We start from the raw sequence: 19297 nt of genomic DNA on the forward strand, positions 1-19297 counted from the left end.
GTAAACGCGATTTTTTTGTTTGATCTAAGTTATGTTATTCATATAGGGCCAATTGTTCTCATATAACTTTTATTTTGAATCATTTTAACCTACAAAATTTTCAATGATTAAAATAGTTGTTTAATTTTCCCTTAATTTTGTAAGGTCCAATTAAATTTTTAATGAGAATTGATATTTGAATTTTTAAAAGTTAAATATTGGAATTATTTTGATCTTGTTTGGGTGCATACAATAAATCATTGTAAAATATCAACACTGAAATAGAGAATGACCGGCAAGGGTGGAAGGTTATATTTGCATTAGGTTATGGTGTTGAGTTGATATTGTCATAAGAATTTGACTCCTGGAATAAATTTAAAATTTTTAGTTAATTTTGTTTTTAATTATGATCGAGTCAGCTATTGTCGGACTCACGCAACATTTACCTAGAATCAGAATCCCGACATCTTCTGATAAAGTTTACAAAGATGAATGTGTTTATTCATTTGACACTCCTGTAAGATGAATGACATTAAAATTATGTTTTAAGAAATGAATATATCTAAAACTAATGCAAAATTTATCTTTTAGGATTCGGAAACAGGTCTTTATGTTTGCTTACATACATTTTTAGGCTTAGGTAAAGATTTTGTTTTGAGGCATTACAAAAGAACTGGTAGTGCTGTATATTTGCATTTGTTGAGAGATCGAATTGAGGTAAACATCCTATGACTTTATAATTTATTGTTATCAATTTGTTTCTATTAGTTATATGTTTAGCCCAATTCAAGCCGTCAAAGTTAAATAGATATATTTTATTGCTTTGTTCGTTTTTTAACTTTTTAAACTTAATTTATTTATTGCTATACAGCCAAATTATTGTAGTTTGGTTCTTAATTTGTTTTCTTTAATTACAGTTTGTCAGGTCATATTGTTATGTGTTGTTTAATGAATGTTCAATTTATGGAATGCAATGTTAATTTATGATTTCTTACAATTGCTATATTTATGTTATTTCATTGCAATGGAGTATTTTTCTAACTGAGCATCTTTCATGTAGAAATTAAAATTCTGACTTTTATTGTTTGTGATTTAAATTTGTCATTTATCCAAATATTATGATCTTGGTTCTTATCTGATCTTTTCTTATCAGTTAACTTTGATTTACAGGATTGCTTCAATCCATTTGCATCTTGTACTTATTCTGATTTTGTTTTACTCTTTTATTTGTATTTAAAAAAGTTTTTCTAGATTTTTCCATCTAATTATACTGTTGTGGTGATTTTATACAAAAGCAAAAAATACTTTGCTTTTCTTTTTTACATCTCAGAATGCATACAGAGTTGGTTTCATTATTGAAACATACATATCTGTTTTCACTAAATATTTTAAGTCTTCTTAATCCAAGCTTTCCAAGTGATGCATCTTGGATCTTTTTATATAGCGGTTATAAAGTTTTGATAGCGAATAAGCTTGAGTGTTGTTAATAAATTTTATATCTAATTTCTATCTGAAGAGTTTTCTGAGAAATTTTTTTTGGGGGTTTAGGTATTAATTAAATTTTATGCTTATTATTTTTTGACATTTTATTACTTATTATTTTTAATAAGTTTCTCTGGCTGTAATAGTTATTCTATACACATATAATTTTTAATTCTTCATTACTTTGTAACTTTATATACTATTTTATAATTTTTTTTTTTAAGAACAGTTTTAGTTATTAATTGTTAGATGTTATACTGTAGTTTATTAAGTTGACTTTTTTCTTTCTTTAATAAATGTCTAATTTTGTTTTTAAAGAAGGAAAATAAACAAGGAGATGGACCAGAACGGAAGGTTACCAAACTCGCTATTGGAATTGAAGGAGGTTTTGAACCCGATAAGAAGGATATTGTCACCACTGAAACATTATCTATTGTTATATTACCTGAATTTATTTCAATTCCATGGCCATGTGATAAGTTACCTCAAGTGGTAAGATGTTTAATTTATTTTTAATTTAAATATTTGATTTTTATATTTTAACATTTTTAAATTATTTCTGTGGTTATATCTATTTATCTGGCTCGTATGAGGTTTCTTTTAAACATACAACTAATTCAAGTGCAAAAATATCTAGATATTTTGTGGTATTTTTTAGAAGTAAATGTTATAAATTATAATAGGATGGTGCTCCGGGTGCAGTCAAAATAACCCCATTAGTAAAATTTATTAAGAGTCAACTTTTCACCCCACTTTGCCGGGTTTTCAAAATGAAGGAAAGTGAAAGAACTATACTGTAGTTATTCTTTTGCTCTCCAAGTTAATTAATTAGATTCTAGTAAGTTAATTAGTTAGTTTGAGTAAGTTAATCAATTAATTAGTTAGTTAGTTATGCTATTTGTTATTATTTTGAAATAATCATATTGTAGTGATTCTTTACTTTCCTTCATTTTGAAAGCCGTGATGAAGCACTGCAAAGTAGAGTGAAACATTGGCTTTGAATTTGAGTTTAAGACAGAAATACATGTTTTGATATCCCTGTCCGCTGAGTCCAAATAACCAGGTCTTGCAAGATGGTTTATGTGTGAACAGTTTAGCTCAAAAATGAAAAGTCTTGGGAAACTGACATAGCAAATTTATACCTGGGACATAACAGCAACTTCAACATGAGCCCACTAATCTGTATGAAACAGGGGGATCTGATAGGAGGGAAGTGAACACTGTGTGATATGTGCAACTGGCCTGATTTTTTCTGTTACTATTTGAAGAAAATAATAACAGAAAATTGCCATTTTCAAATTCTAAATTGGTAAATAATATGATCAACAAATTTCAGATAAAAAATTGGATAAAATACTGTTTGCCAGAAAACCAGTGTTGCAAGTTAAGTGTGGTTGTAATGATAACTATATAAACATTAATCAATATTGTCTCTTCTATGTTTATGATGGAAGATTATTTTATTCATTGTACATCTATTTATCCATTTTATAATTGATACAATCTTATGTACAATATATATGGAATAATGCCGTTCAAGTTGAGAATACTTGGAAAAAGAATAGAAACATATATATATGTTGCAATATTGCTATTGATTTTGAAGGTAGTCTAATCATTTACCTCTCCTTCCCCCTCTCCCTTCCCCTCCCCCAAAAAATGAAATTAATGGTTAATAATTGTTCTCAAACCAATATTAATTTAATAAGACTAGTCTTTAACTATGCAAAGAAAGAGGTGACACTTAGCACCATTTCCATTATAACATTTCTATTGAAATAAAGTCTGTTTTCTCCCGGAGACTCTGCCTTCCTTGTTTGAACTGCTCCACTATAAACTCATCCTTAGTGAATATACCAAGACATAGATGGGGGGGGGGAGGTTGTATTAAGTCTGACCTTGTAAATTTTGACTGAATTCAGTTGAGCAAGATAGGTATGCGGAGATTGTTGGTGTTATCAAAATTGAAACTTGTGAGTCCTCAAAGGTCTTATTATTGTTTCATCGTACATAAGCCATGACTCCTCTTCTCTCTCAATACTTCCATACCTAGCTGTCTTGTTTAGAACTCATTTACTATCTGTTTAAACTAGCTAGGCTTCATAAAGGTATCCTTGTGGAGTTAGTGAGGATCATAATTCTTAGAAAGAGAAAGGTAAGCTTGGAAATCTAAATGATGCCGCCTTTTCACTAACCATGCTTAATGGATAGTTAGATATGAAACATAAACATTTGAATTTTATTCTGGTTTTGTTTTCTGAATTCTCACCCCATACTTAATTTAATTGTATTTTATAGTTACTATCCTTTCTTTTTCTTCTATATTTATATATCTTATTTTTAATTTATGTTTATATGTTACTTCTAGCTTAAATATACTTTCATTAAATACTTTATTATTAATTTTTTTATTATATAATTTGCATACCTCTGTACCCCTATTTATTTGTTATTTTGTCTTTCTTTCTCATTTATATTTATTATATTCAATTCTTTTAACTTTATTTCTTCTGTGACTTCTATTGGTGCACAATTATAATTTTTTTTAATATATAATATTTTTTACCCCCTATTATGTATCTTATAATTTATTGTTTACCTAATTTTAATATTTTATTTTCTACACTGTTTACTTTAAAATTATTTTCAAATGTAATGGTCTTAACTGCCAATCCCCACTCCTTCCAATACAAACGGTCCACTCTGACTTTGACTTTTGTCAAAACAGGTCAGGTACATTTTCTGTCTCGTTCATTTTCTTCCTTTTTTCTTGATTTTAATCTTATCACCCTCTTTCCATCTCTTAGTTTGTACTTTCTTTTATATTTCTTCCTTTTATCTGTTATTATTTATGTTTTCATTTATTGTTTATAACCTTTTATTTTTCTTATTTAATTTTTACATTTCATTGTATTTTCATTTTCATTATATTTTTCATTGTATTGTGTTTTAATTTTCCATTTACTTTTTTACTTATGTTAAGTGTTTATATCTTTTTTAACCCTGATAAAGCCCTGCAATGTGGGGCAAAACTTTTGCTCAATTAAAATAGTTATTACTATTTGAGTTTTATTTGACTTCACCCAGACCATATTCCATTTATTTTAATAAAGATTTGAAGTTTGAACAGTTTTGATACCAAAATTTTAAAAAGAAATATTGTCTAAATTTTTTTATTTTCACTTAAGTTAATTATTTTCTATGTTAATAAATCCTCATTTATTTCCTATTTATAATTTAGGTAGTCCAATCTGTTGAGGGAATCTTGGCTGCTAGTTCAGCTTTAAAGATGGCAGAATTGGAGTCGGTTGCTGGTACATGGGATGGAGAAGTACGTTCAGTTTCAAGGTAAAAAATTATTTATATTTTCTAACAGTGAATGGTATTAAAATTTTAAAACATCTCTTGTGTTATTATAAGTATAATGAGCAAAGGCTTGGCCATACATAAGGTGGTCTGTCACGGTGGGCAGTGATATCTGACAGAGCATGACTGCCCTACATCTGCGACTAAAATGATTGACCAAACGAAAATATTTTATCTTTTCTTTTTGTGTGATGTCGTTTACAAATCTAATAATAATAGCATGAGTTCTTCATCAAACATGCTCATAATACACAAAAGAATCAACGGCTGGGTTGGCAACACAAGATATTGCCTTCTGTGTGGCATCACATTATCACAGATCGCCTTATGTGTGGCCGAGTTTTATCTATATTTATCTTATTACCTTTTGTTTATATTGTAATTATTCAATCAGATATATTTGAGACTTTGTCTCATTCATGTTTTCCTTATGATTCTCATTTATGTTTTCAACCTTAATCTGTGGCTTGGAGCAAGAACAGCCTATGTCAAAATTCCAAATTAAAAAAAATGAATTTGAAAAACCGAAACTGGAGGTTTACAGAAGTGAGGATTGATTAAAAAAAATTTTTTTTTCTCAGAGCATTGTTAGTTTCCTTATGTAGCAGTTTAATCTTTGACAAAATATTATGTAACAATCTAGTAACATCCAAAAATGGACATTGGTTTCTCTAAGCCACCAATATAATCATTGAGGGATATTTTGTTTAGCCATATAGTGAAAAAATGCTCTGTTGGTTTGTTTTAATTTTTTTAGATAGTTTGTATTTATTTGATATTTTTCATATAAGTTTACTTATGAAACTAGTAAACTTAAATTTTGTGAGGATTCGAATTTGTTATTTCATTTTTCAGACATGCTGCTGATTTATTACAAATTGATAATGGTGTTAAGATTCCACCGAATGGTTGGAAATGTGAAGAATGTGAGTTAGATTCAAATCTATGGCTGAACCTCACTGATGGAAAAATTCTGTGTGGAAGAAGGTTTTTCGATGGAACTGGAGGCAATGAACATGCTCTTCAGCATTACAAAAAAACTGGTAATTTTTTGTTTTAATGTTTTATTCGTTGGCATTAATTGGTATGTAAATTTGACTGTTTGAAATATTATTAGGGAATAGAATATTGCATCAATGAATAGTACTCAATTTTACTTGTTATTTTGATGATTCAATTTAAACTGTTGTTAAAGATTTGTAGGGAATGAATGACATCTGCTACTTCTTTGAGAAAGATTTAATACCAATGAGGTTCATCTTCTATGAAATATATTTTATTTTGAAACTCATTAAAGAAAAGAAAATCTTTACTTTTTTGTGTTTATTATATCAGCATCAAATCATATGAATAAAAGCTATTAAGTTCTCAAAAAAATTTAATTTAATTTAAAAAAATAAATAAAATTATAAATTGATTTAAATTTAATTTATCCAAAGACTGACCTACATGTATGAGCTTCTGAATGAATTAGAGTAATGCCTTGATTGCAACATGTACATTATTTGTTGTGACTTAAATAATGTCTTGTTATGATGTATTTTATATTGTAATATATTAAATTTACAAAGGAAGAAATTGTTATTGTTAGGAATTGTTATCTTCAACAAATCCTCACATTACAGGGTCCCTTTGTCTAAAAAATGCATTTTCAGCCATTGATCTGTATGTCTGTGCCATACACAGGTGAACTGATTTTCTTGATTTTTATTTACTTGGGTTTCAACTCAATTAGTGCCTAATAAGTAATAAAGGTACTAATAAATAAGTTAAACTTATTTGTGTTATTCTCTGAACACAGCCTTAACCATCTTCTCATATATATAGTCCATGGTAAAACTATCTTCTCATCATTATGAAATTTGTACTCTTGTTTATTTGCAAACACATTTATTTTTTAAAATATTATGTTCCTTGTTGTTGTTGGCTGGGGCTTTAGGGCGTAAAACCCTAAGGTCATCAACACCCATGTTTCGCACTTCATAATTCTATTTCAAGATTTGAAACTCTTTAAATAATTATGAAAAAATTACTTATTTTAGAATTATTTAGTACGTACAACAAACTCTCAGGTTTAAATCTTATTCAAAAGGTCATTTCTTTTTAAGAAAACCAAAACCATTTCTACTTTCTTCTGCTCATCATTCAGAGCATCCAATACACTCGGTCTCATTACCAATCTATTTAATTTCGTGGAATAGAAATGACATTCTTCAAATCTGTGACTCACTGTATGTACACTGTTACAGTATTGACATTTTGGCCGTGGTTGCTTATTGATCAGATATGCATGAGTTAAATTTGTAAGACCTATTCTTAATCAGGCTATAGCTCCTCCCTGTGATTGGTACGGTTTGATGTGGTCCATGGTTTTTTTAATAGTTTTGTAATTTTCTTGGCGGGCTTTCATTCCACATGGCTTGCCAACTAGCTGATATTTCATTTTTCATCGGAAGACTTATTTCTTGGGGTGTCAGAATGGCCACACCCTGAGTATTATGTTCCTTTGGAATGCAGTTCAGTTTTTTAATAGGTAATTTGAAAACTGTACATCTTACAGAACATTCCAACTTAAACAATAATAATAACTAAATAAATAAATCTTAATCGAATCAATATTAGTTATGATACAGAAAACAATTTTGTATTGAACTTTGTACTCAAAGCGATTAAGAAAATCATTAGGTAGGACATGCCAAATATTTTCTGTTTTTAGCCAGAATTTTCTGAGGCGAAGATTGAAATTGAATTTTTCAGATTTATTTAGCTGGCTTGACAAAATACCCTAACTCCAGCCCTGTTCTGGCCTTAATCACTGCCTATGCCAAATTTAAGTTTTTATTCTTTAGTCGATAAAAATAAATTTAATTTGCAATATTTATTGAAAATGATTTTAAAATTTTCAGCTTTTTTTGTATTCATTTTTAACTTATAATTTTGTTTCTTTTAGGTTACCCATTAGCTGTAAAATTAGGCACAATTACCAAAGAAGGGAAAGGAGATGTGTATAGTTATGAAGAAGATGATATGGTGGAAGATCCATTACTCATCCAACATCTAGCCCACTTTGGTATTAACATAATGAATTTGGAAAAAGTAAGGAATAGAAACCTAATCTAAATTAGTGTTGTCTGTGTGTGTGAGCATATAATTTTATCTGCTTTAAATTATTGTATTGATGTAATTCTAAAAAAAGTAAACAGTTAGACGATTGCTAAAACAATAGTTTATTATTAATCAAATGTTACAGAGGAATAACAGAAGTAGAGTAAAATAGATTAAAGTAGAAACTCTTCATTTTACCCAAAACAATAGAATTGAATAAAAGTCCCTTTCCACGGTTTTTATGAATCTATACAATGTAATATTGTAAGTAATTGAAAATATCTTTCCACAGTTGCAATTATAAATGAAAGTGATAATCAGTTAAAAGCAAAAAAAACCTTTCTTATCCCTCTGTATAACCTTCTCTGACTGATATGATAGTTCACATATAATCTGCTAAGAGCACTTGAGTGCAGGAGCAGTACCTACACTAAATTATGATTATAATTTACAAATATAAGCTGCAAATCTTAAGATAGTTTTTATGAAGTAATTCTATTATTGGTAATTTAACCTCCTCAGATTAGAGGCATAGTAAGCCAATGAGGTTGTAGACCAGTTCCTAGAAAACTAGAAATGAGTTTATTATATTTACATTTAATTATGTTTGTGCAATTATTTATAAACTATTTTCTAATTTTAATTAAGTTTATGTCCTTTCTAGACAGAGAAAAGTATGGCTGAACTTGAACTTGCTCTGAATACAAACTACAAAGAGTGGAGCGGGACTGAAGATGGAAAGTCGGTATCAGGACCTGGCTTAACAGGACTGGCTAATATGGGAAATTCTTGTTATCTGAATTCAGTTGTGCAGATTATTTTCTCTATTCCGGATTTCACAAAAAAGTAATAGTAGTAATCAATCTTAACTTAGGTATTTCAACCAATCTTTTGCCAGACGTTGATTATAAAATTTTAATATTTTCTGATGTTTTAGGTATTTCGAGAATGCTGATTCTATATTTGACAATGCTCCCGTTGATCCTGCTGTTGACTTCAATGTTCAAATGTGAGTTATTCCATTATTAATTCATCCTTTATCGTTGGAATAGATGTAGAGTTGTTCAGACCTTTTATGACCTAAGAACTAACTAACTGAAAGATATTAATTATGTTTAGATGTCTTACTGTTAATTTTTATGAATCTGGTATCATTGGGTAAATAGTCACAATTGTTATTGTAGGACTATTCAGCCTAAAGTTATTTGTCACTATTTGATATTTTATGAATACTGCGATTTCCTTTTAAATGGACTGGATATGGTTTATCAGTTTTAAACTTTGTTGAATTAACTTTGATATCAATTTACTCATAGTTAAGGATTTATGAGGCCTTAAATTTAATTTTTATTTCTTTACCACTTACCTTTTTTCTATTTAATCTGTGGGCTGAGGAAGTTACTGACCTATTGTAGCCAATGACAGTTTCCGCGTTTATAAGAAAAGCATCTCAACTTTATGTGAAAACTACAGACCGATTAGCATACTATCTTTAGCTTGTAGAATTTATACTACTATCATTGTAAGAAGCTTAAGACATGTGGAGAGTTAAATTGAAGAGGAACAGTCCACTTTCCAGGAAGTCAGATCCAGAACTACAACTCACTGCTCAGAAATATTTTGGAAAAGGCCTGGGATAAAGATATGAGTATAAAGATATCTGTATGGCTTTTCTGGACCTAAAAACTATGTTTGACTCTGTGTCTTGGTATGATTTATGGAATGGGCCTGTCACAAAGACTGTACCAAATGATTTTCTTCTGGTGATAACATTGTCTTTTTCAGAATGCAAATAGGATTAGTAAGAATTAACAAGGAATCCAAATCATTTCCTCTTGAGGGAGGAAACAGCTTTAGTCCACTCTTATTTGTCATTTTAATGCGTTAGATCGATGAGATATGCAAGCACACCACACCATATGTCCGATTGGATATTGGAAGGTGTGGATGAAAAAGCTGCAAAAGGCACTGATTGAGTGGGAGGAACAGCTGCTACTAAAAGGATTGACTATCAATTACTTGAAATGCTCAACAGGCTTGTCGGCTAGATCACTGATTCTGAGATGAAATTCTTATGTTAAGCAAAGGGAAAAACAAGATGACATTATGCCTGGATCAAAAGGATCTGCGAGTGTTTCACTTCAACTTGTACGTATTTTAACAAAATTTGGCCAATTTGGTTATAAGGAAATTAAAAATAAATAAAAAAATAATTCCTGACCATCAGTTTGGATTTTGGAAATTATATTTGACATCATAACAATGACATAGGGTAATTCACTGTCGACGGCACTAGACATCTTAAATTACTAGCAACTGGAGTACTTCTGATTGTCGCTCAAGCGATTTGAAAAGTCATGTACCGCAGTGTTCTCTTTATGCTCAAGATTATATTAATCCTCTAGTGTAATAAGAGGAATACTGGTGTATGTGTCCTGATTTATCATTAATTTATTTCTGACAGAATTGTCATCATGCACATATTAAATTTGAATTAAAATTGTGCTGTTTTAGGGCAAAGTTAGCTACTGGGTTGATTTCTGGAAAATATGCCCGACCTGATAATTCAGATCAACCAGAGAGAAAAATAATTCCACCTGTGACACCAGTAATGTTCAAGAATGTTATTGGCAAAGGCCATCCTGATTTTTCTACTAAAAATCAGCAGGATGCTCATGAATTCTTTTTGCATCTGCTAACATTTGTCCAGGTATCTAAAATATATGCTAATTTAACTTGTGTTAATAATACCATTTTAATTTTTAGTTGTTAAATATATATGCACACATATAATATGTTTCCTATTCTTTCATAGCGAAACAGTCGTGGAAGTCTTGATCCTACTGAGTGTTTTAAATTACAAGTAGAAGATAGATTTGAATGCGGTGCTACCGGGAAGGCAAAGTACACCCGAAGAACAGAATATTGCCTTCCTCTTTCAATACCATTGTCTCAGGAACAATTAGCAGCTGTTAAAGCTCAGAGTATGAACAAGTATGTATACTTAATGCTATTTTTTGTCTTTATTTTCATTTAATTATCCCACAATCTACATTTTGTTCAAATAATGCTTATAATCTAGGCATTAAATGCTAAAAATGCTGTATAGTTTTGAAATTTGAGTGTTGTTAAGGAATGTGGACTGAACAAAATTGTTTAAGTCAAAGCTAGATTGTTTTTTTCTATTGCAAACCAGGGTTTTTAGCTAAAATCTCTAAACAGGAAAAAATTAATATTATAAAATTTTATATTAAGGCTGTGTATATTGTTTTTGATCAACTAATTTGAAGAAAGGATTATATTAACAATTGCTGTGACAATATTTTGTAATACAAATTTTATAAAAAATGTCTGAGAAAGATATATAAACAAGGATTAATTTCATTTTAAAAGTTAGGGTCTACCCCTATCTAATAAGTAATTACTGTATACATAGTAGTAATTACTATAAATATATACATAATAGCAATTACTATATATAAATACTAGTATTATATGAGATCAAAGATTGTGAAATTTTTTTGTAAATTAATTATAAAGTAATTTGAATAAAATAATTTTGTTATGAACAACTTTATTATGATGAGGTTTATAGTTGACTGTAGATTAACATTAACGTTTCAACCTGATGAAGGCCTGAAATTCAGAGTATTACGTTGGCACAATTAAATAAGTTTTATTAATTTGTGTATTTTTGGTTGACCGCACCCCTGATGATCTTCCCCTCATATTTATCTATTGTCAACTATGAACATCTCATTAGGAATTCAAGTTTATTATGCTTGGTTTTTTTGTTGTAGTTGTGAGAGTCCTATTTAATAGTATTAACCAAAATGAGTGTAATGAAAAAAACCCTACTTTAATCTCATATATTTTTTTATATATATTGATAAAAACTTATGCTCACTGAGCGTAGATAGGTATCTCCAGGAGGTGGGGAGAGGGTTAGCCTCCATTTGGTTATCTGTAGTTAGCTCCAACATTTGGTTATATAATATCATTGATTATATAATATTGGGTTGTAAAATAAGTTTGTAGTGTTTCAACTGACTCCTCATCTTTAAGTGGTATTTTGCTTGGTCAAAATGGAAGAGAAAAAATTCATTTTCGTCATTTAATGGTTTTCCGAAAAGGAAAATCTGCTGCGGAGATGGTTTACAAAATTGTGTATGGCGATGGCCTTAGGATAAAGCACTGTCCGGAAGTGGTTTGCTCGGTTCAGAACCGGAAATTTTGACTTGGAAGACGCAAAGAGCTAAGGTCGTCCTTCAACTGTTGATGATGACCAAATTAAAGTATTGGTCACAGACAACCCTTACTCTATGACATGGGATATCGCAAAAACGCTTAACATATTTCATGCGAGTGTCTAAAATCATTTGGGTGCTGCGGGATATGTTTCTGAAGTGATATATGGGTTCCTCACAATTTGATGGAAAATAATTTATTGGACCGCTTATCCACTAGCGATCCCCTCCTCAAACACAATGTTAATGATCCATTTTTAAATAGGTTGATAACTGGGGATGAAAAGTGGGTCCTGTACAATAATATCCGTAATATAACATCCTGGGGAAAACAAAGTGACCTGCCGTTAACGACTCCAAAAGCAGGATTACATCAAAAACAGGTTATGCAGTACGTTTGGTGGAACTGGAAAGGTGTCCTTTATTTTGAGCTCCCCCCACCCAACCAGACCATTAATTCTGCAGTATACTGTGCCAATTGGAACAATTAAAGGCTGTAGTTGAGAAAAAGCATCCAGCATTGGCTAATCGCAAAGGCATAGTTTTCCATCACGATAATGCTAGCCCTAAAGTGTCTTTGCAGACCTGGCAGAAATTATTGGAGTTTGGCTGGGATGTAAGTAGGATTTAAAAAATTACTTGAAAGATGGAAACATGTATAGATAGATCAATATGGGTCACATATTATTGAATAAAAATATTTATAAGAATCTGAAGTTTTTGAAGTTTTCTGAAAGAAAATACCAGTTAAAAACGCTACAAACTTATTTTACAACCCGATACATTTTTACTGTCAGTCAAGTCGCAAGATTAAGTATTCTTAGTATACATCAATTTTATTGTTTAATTTATAACATTTTAATACATAGAAAACTTATCTAACTTTGTTTGAATCTATTTGCATACATATCTATCTGTGTAAAATGTAGGAAAGTTGGTTTAAACATTTTATTTTGAGCTGTTAAAATTGAATTCATCTAATTTAGACTAAAATGAAAAAATATAAAATTTTATGAAACAAAAAAAATCTAGAAATTGGCTAAATTTGACTCTAGGGAACAAAAGATGCAATTGCATGAAAATCTGGTCACTACTTATGATATTTTACAACAAATTGATGGTTTATTTATAAAGTAGAGGATTGTATGTTTAATGATTATGTAAACAAAACTTTTTTTAGGGACTCAAAAGACTTTTCCAGACCTCACATTGATCTAAATGCCTGCTTATCTGCATTTCTGCAAACTGAATTAGTGGAACAATTTTACTCGACAGCTATTCAAGATAAGACCACTGCTAAGAAGTGAGTTTTTTTCCGTTTTTATTTTTAATTTATTGTATTTTATGTAATATAAATTTATTTCTCCATAATGGAAATTTTGTTAATGTTTTAGAACAACTCGTTTAGCAACATTTCCAGATTATTTAATGATACATCTGAAGAAGTTTTGTTTAAATGATAACTGGATACCAATTAAATTGGACGTATCTGTTGATATGCCTAGTGAAGTTGATTTCAAGATGTTGGGCAGGCACCAACGCCCTCCAGGAGAAGAGCTGCTACCTGAACCAACTGGTCCAATTGCACCGCCAGTTCTTGATCAAGGTGTAAGTTTTTTAATTTTACTCTTCATTGTTATTGGATGGATATTTTCATTAGTAATTAGAATGGAATGGGATAGAAAAGAACTTGATTCTGGGATTGGGACCTTTGAAAAGAACAACAATATATACAAATAAAACAAAAATTATTAATTTATTCCTAATTAATAGAATATTCCTTTTAGAGATAAGTATGGATACACTTTATTTTAATTTTTTAGCCAAATAGTTTTGTGACTACAATCTTTGTTTACTACCCAATATTAATCTTGATCATAGATTTAGATTATTGATGATTTTAAAAATAATTTACATTTTTAGGTGATCAATGGTCTTGTTGAACAAGGTTTTCCTATAGAAGCTGCTAAGAAAGCTGCTTATTTCACAAAAGGAGGTGGAATTGAAATGGCCGTGAATTGGCTGATGGAGCACATAGCAGATCAAGATCTCAATGACCCTTTTGTTGTACCAGGAGCTGAACCTGTTGTAAAAGGTAATATCAAAAATTGATTTGGTCATGTTTGAGAAGAATAATTTTAAATAAATTTTTAAAAATTTTTTTCATGTTGCATTCATAAATGAATTGTTTGGTCTTGTTTAAGAGCATAAAACCTTTTGGTCATCAATGCCTATAGACTATTATAATTATAAATATATATATATAAATCTTGAAACTTGATCATACTTGAAAAATAAAATAAACAATATAATACTGGAAGATTATTGATTGACCGTGTGTAAAGATGAAAGGAATATGGTCCGGGTGCGGTCAAAAAACTCAAATAGTAGAAATATACTATTTTAATGAGCCTAAGCCAGGCTCATTAAAATAGTATATTTCTACTATTTGAGTTTTTTTGACCGCACTCGGACCATATTCCTTTCATAAACAATATAATAATAAAAAAAAATGGCGAGGGGCAGAGCTATAGATAAAAGACCCATAATAACCCAGCTTAGCGCATAGTAATGTACTGTATAGTTTTAACATGGTGGACCTATCCGAACCCCATGATGTGCCACTGAGAATTCGGAGTATTTTTAATTTTTTTGTTGCCGCTGACCTCCATGATGTAATGTGCGATGTCCAATTTAATTTTTGATCAGATATAATCAGATTTTTATAAGGAAAAGGTTAATTTCCCAGGTGTAGTTCTGGAGAGAGAGGTGTTTTTCTCTTTTGACGAAAGTGGAGACATACAGTTTTCTCTATGGAAATTTGTAAGCCTATAGATATGGACTATTGATTAATGATGTCAATGGCTTCTTGTAACTAATTTTTAATGTTATTAACGTTCTCAGACCTGCAAATTGCTAAGTCATCTGCAAATAGTAAAAGTTTGAGGCCTCTTGGTAAGTTGAGGCCTAGATTGTTTATTGGAAGTAAGAATAGAGTGGAGCTAAGGGGACAACCCTGAGACTCCATTTGAGAGCTATGATTTTGCGATAGATAACAGCCAACTCGAACCCTAAAATGCCAGTTTGTGCCAGAAACTGTTTAATGAAGTGATAAATTTGTCCACTGATTCCCACCAATGTTAATTTGCGAAGAATGGCTGTATGGCTTATACTATCGAGTGCCTTTTTCATATCCAAAGAATATTGCAATCATTTGTTGTCTATTGATAAATATCTGGAATTTCGGTCTCTAATGTGACTAAATGATCTATTGTGGTTCGTCCTTTGCAAAATCCAGACTGAAAAGCTTGACATAAGCCATTGTTTGAAATTTTGTGATAGTTCTGGAAGAGTTTGACGCGCCTGACTTGTATGGTTTAAATTTACATCTCATTCATATCTTTCACATTTATCTTAAAATGCCCTTCATACAATGAAAGGATCTTAGTTATATTGTATAACAACAATAATAATTGTTTGTATGCCAAGTGTGTGTATTGTATTTGCTTCAGTGACAGTAAAAGGATGGTGAGGAAAACACAATTATTCTCATTGAATTCAAATCTCAACATTCACATTATTTCCACAAAATTAAATGCATTACTTTTCAAATAAGGGCTTTGAAAAAAAAAATTACGTTGCTTGAAAATATATTGTCATTAAGTTCTATGAAATAAGATAACAATAATTCATTGGTTTTTATGTTAGTATTGTTTTTAAACTGAGTATCTATTTATTTTTAACTTGTATTACAGAGCTGTTTAAAGCAAGGATAAAATATACGATTTATGGTAGTTCTTAAATCAATCTGAAAATATTAACGAGTTCTAAAATCAATCTAAAAATATTAACTTGTTCTTAAGTAAGCCTAAAAATTGCTGCAGTTAAAATTGAAATAATCCTGTTTAACAACAAAATGAAGTTGATTTTAGAAATATTTTTTTTCAATGAGTCCAATTAATTAATGCTAACACCTTTTATTCAGAAACAGTCAATTTTTCTAAATTATGCTAGGAATTATGACACCAAATCTAATTTATTTTCCAAAATGCCATTATTATTATTATTATCTAGTAATTTTTTCTTGAAATAATTGTTGATTGATTTATCAGACATCTTTTCCTTTTGTTAATGAACCCTGTTAATGCCATTATTATTTTTATATAACAAAATCTCTTGGATTTAATACTCTGAGTTATTTGATGGGTGGCAGTAGCATTTTGTAACTTCTAGATAATTTTCCAACATTTTATTGTTATTTACTAACATTATAAGACTAATTTATAAAATAAATCTTGTATTATTTTTCTAGAATTCATTCCGGATGAGGAAGGTCTTATGATGTTGACAAGTATGGGATTTACCAGAGCCCAAGCTACAAAAGCTTTGAAAGCTACAGGTTCATCTCATTTGAAATTAGTTACTTGTGTTTATATTCTGTGTCTTTAATACTTAAATTATTTGTTTTGCTGTTTAAATAGGAAACAATGTTGAACGAGCTGGTGATTGGATATTTTCTCATGCCGATGAGCTAGATAAGGCTGATGATGAACAGCCTCCAGTTGCTGGTGAAACATTCAGAGATGGTAACTCAAGTAAGTTGAACATTTATGATGATTTAAATCTGTCATTTTGCTGCTGTGACAAGATTGTTTACAGCACATTCTTGGTATTCTGAATAAAACTCAAAGTTCGCAGATTTGTAAAAGATTATGGAAACAAAGCTAACTTCATCAAGAACTATAATATAATAGCAAATGCTATTTTTATATTTTTCTTTAGTTAATAACAATTTAGATCTCCTTGATTATACCCTACTTAATTGAGATATACAATTTCTAGCAATTTTTTTAAAAACTAAAACTGCTAAAAAAAAAAGTTCACTGTTTTTTTACTGATGATGTATCCAATAATATATTTTTTATTTTTATATGATTCTGATTTTCCATAGCAAAATCATTATGATCATTATCATTTTATTATTGATATTAAAAAATATATTTGAATATTCATAACCTGTAATTATGAAGCAGATAGTTTCATTAGAAATATTTTTTACAAACTTGCATACATATAATTTCACCAATCTTTTACATAGGTAGGTTCCTTAATTGTTGTTGAGTTTCTTATAGTTTTTTTAGTAATTTGAGTTCATTGTTCAAATATATTTATTGACAAATGGTTACTGTATCCAAACAATTATATTATACACTGATTGAACTTAGCAGAATATTTGTATTTATAATAAAACTTTATTGAATATAAATATTACTGTGATATTTTTTCAAGTGTGGTTTAGATTAGCAAGTATGTATTGTATTTTCTCTAATTTGTTACACATAATTATCAACTGTTATAATTATTATTTTTTATTTTACTAAAATTGATTTTTAAAATGGTTTAAACTTTTCTGTATTTTTTAATTTTTTATTTTATTTTAGCCTACAAGCTTATTGGTGTTATTTCTCACATGGGCCCATCTTCCATGGTCGGCCATTACATATGCCATATACTGAAGGATGGACAGTGGGTAGTCTTCAATGACGAGAAGGTCGCATTTTCAGAAAATATACCAAAAAATTTAGGATATTTGTATCTATATCAGAGGGTTTAATTATTATAACATGCACTGGAATCGTTTTCTACTGAACTGATTAAAATATTGATTAGTTTTAAAGTTTTAAGTTTTGTTTGTACTAATGTTGTATGATAATACACTTTTTTATTTGCTTGTTTTTGATATTTTCATTCCCTTAAAATATAACAGTTCAAATTAATAATAAGACTAGAATGTTCTAGTTCTCTAATGTTTTTTTTTGTTGTGAAATTTTTTAATAAAATGTATTTTCAAAATATTAATTTATCAATACAATAATCCCTTAAGAAAATATATTGTATTGAGTACATAAACTCAATAGATACCCTGTGGGAGTTGCCAAGATAAACTTCAACCAGAGCTTAATATTAGATGAGGAAGGGAAAATGGAAAATGAACATAACATTGTAACTTTTTAAAACAATAATTAAAAAGAAATCATGTGACTTTTTGTGATCAAGTCATCATTTTTCTCTCCCTTAGGGTTCACCACAGACAGAAGAACAATTTTTATATTTCTCTACTTTTACAAATTTATTACTTTTTAAGTAAATAAAATACAATAAACCATGGATTCCAGCTTGAGTGAATTACTATGTAATCAAAACCTGAAGCTGAATAGCTTAGTTATGTCACCTTATTTCTGTGATATTTCCTGAAATAATATAAATCTGTCGTAAAACCTTCAAGATTTTGTTTATTGCTCTTTTTATTACATTACTATTGTTATTACAGAAATATTTCTTGGAAAATCAAGAGTTTCTTAAGGTTTGTGGCCCAAGATAAGTTGCTTCCATGTTCCTGTGTCCCTGACTGTGATGTCCCTTTAGCCTTTTTTTATAATAATGAAAATGAATTTCAAGGCAACTAGTTATTTAATTGATTAACCTTACCTTGCCCTGAAGAATTGATTTCTTGATTATTTTTTGTCTAAAACCTTCTAGTTCTGAACCAAAATCTAAGATAATGTTGCATAGATAGGCATTTTTTATCTGTTTCAGTCTTCTGTCAAAACTAAAAGTTAGCAGCTAGAAAATGCTTGCATTGATTTTTTTGATTGTGATGACATCCAATCGAAGGAAGTCTGTGGAGCCAGAAATTGAAACTTCTGTGGAAGATAGTTAATATAATATTTCAAACCATAAATCGTTGAAAAATATGTTATTGGACCCTCTGTAGTCTATTCCTCTGGCTCTCACAGTCCACCTGGGCCCTGTTTCATAATAAAGTACAAACTAATACTATTAGTCTTGTAGATTTATCTTAATACAATTACGCAGACTTGTACAATAGTAACTTGTACTTTAGTATTTTTTAATTCCTGTAATGTCACTAATAGTCATCCCTATCATGAAAAAAATAAGTATTAGTATTATTACCACACTAGTTTTTATACTTGTACTATGAACTAATTCTATTAGCTTTCATTATGAAACAGGGCCCTGCCTGACTATGCGAGGCAACTTGTAAACTTCTAAAACAGCTGGATCTATTACTGACAGCAATAAAAAATATTTATCCC

The 19297-nt window shown here is 29.7% G+C and overlaps 1 protein-coding gene across 1 annotated transcript; it reads left to right on the plus strand.

Annotated features, from left to right (window-relative positions):
* Positions 1-290: 290 nt before the first annotated feature.
* Positions 291-17914, plus strand: Usp5 (ubiquitin specific protease 5). The gene is made up of 16 exons (XM_014438530.2): positions 291-496; positions 571-696; positions 1780-1953; positions 4703-4809; positions 5683-5870; positions 7778-7923; positions 8597-8778; positions 8870-8941; positions 10447-10642; positions 10748-10926; positions 13360-13482; positions 13574-13787; positions 14103-14274; positions 16492-16578; positions 16661-16774; positions 17621-17914. The coding sequence occupies exons 1-16, from the start codon at positions 386-388 to the stop codon at positions 17791-17793; spliced, it is 2364 nt and encodes a 787-aa protein (XP_014294016.1). The 5' UTR covers positions 291-385; the 3' UTR covers positions 17794-17914.
* The last annotated feature ends 1383 nt before the right edge of the window (positions 17915-19297 follow it).

This window comes from Halyomorpha halys, unplaced genomic scaffold (genome assembly GCF_000696795.3).
Source record: "Halyomorpha halys isolate HHAL.00 unplaced genomic scaffold, Hhal_1.1 Scaffold5.1, whole genome shotgun sequence".
Lineage (NCBI taxonomy): Eukaryota > Metazoa > Arthropoda > Insecta > Hemiptera > Pentatomidae > Halyomorpha > Halyomorpha halys.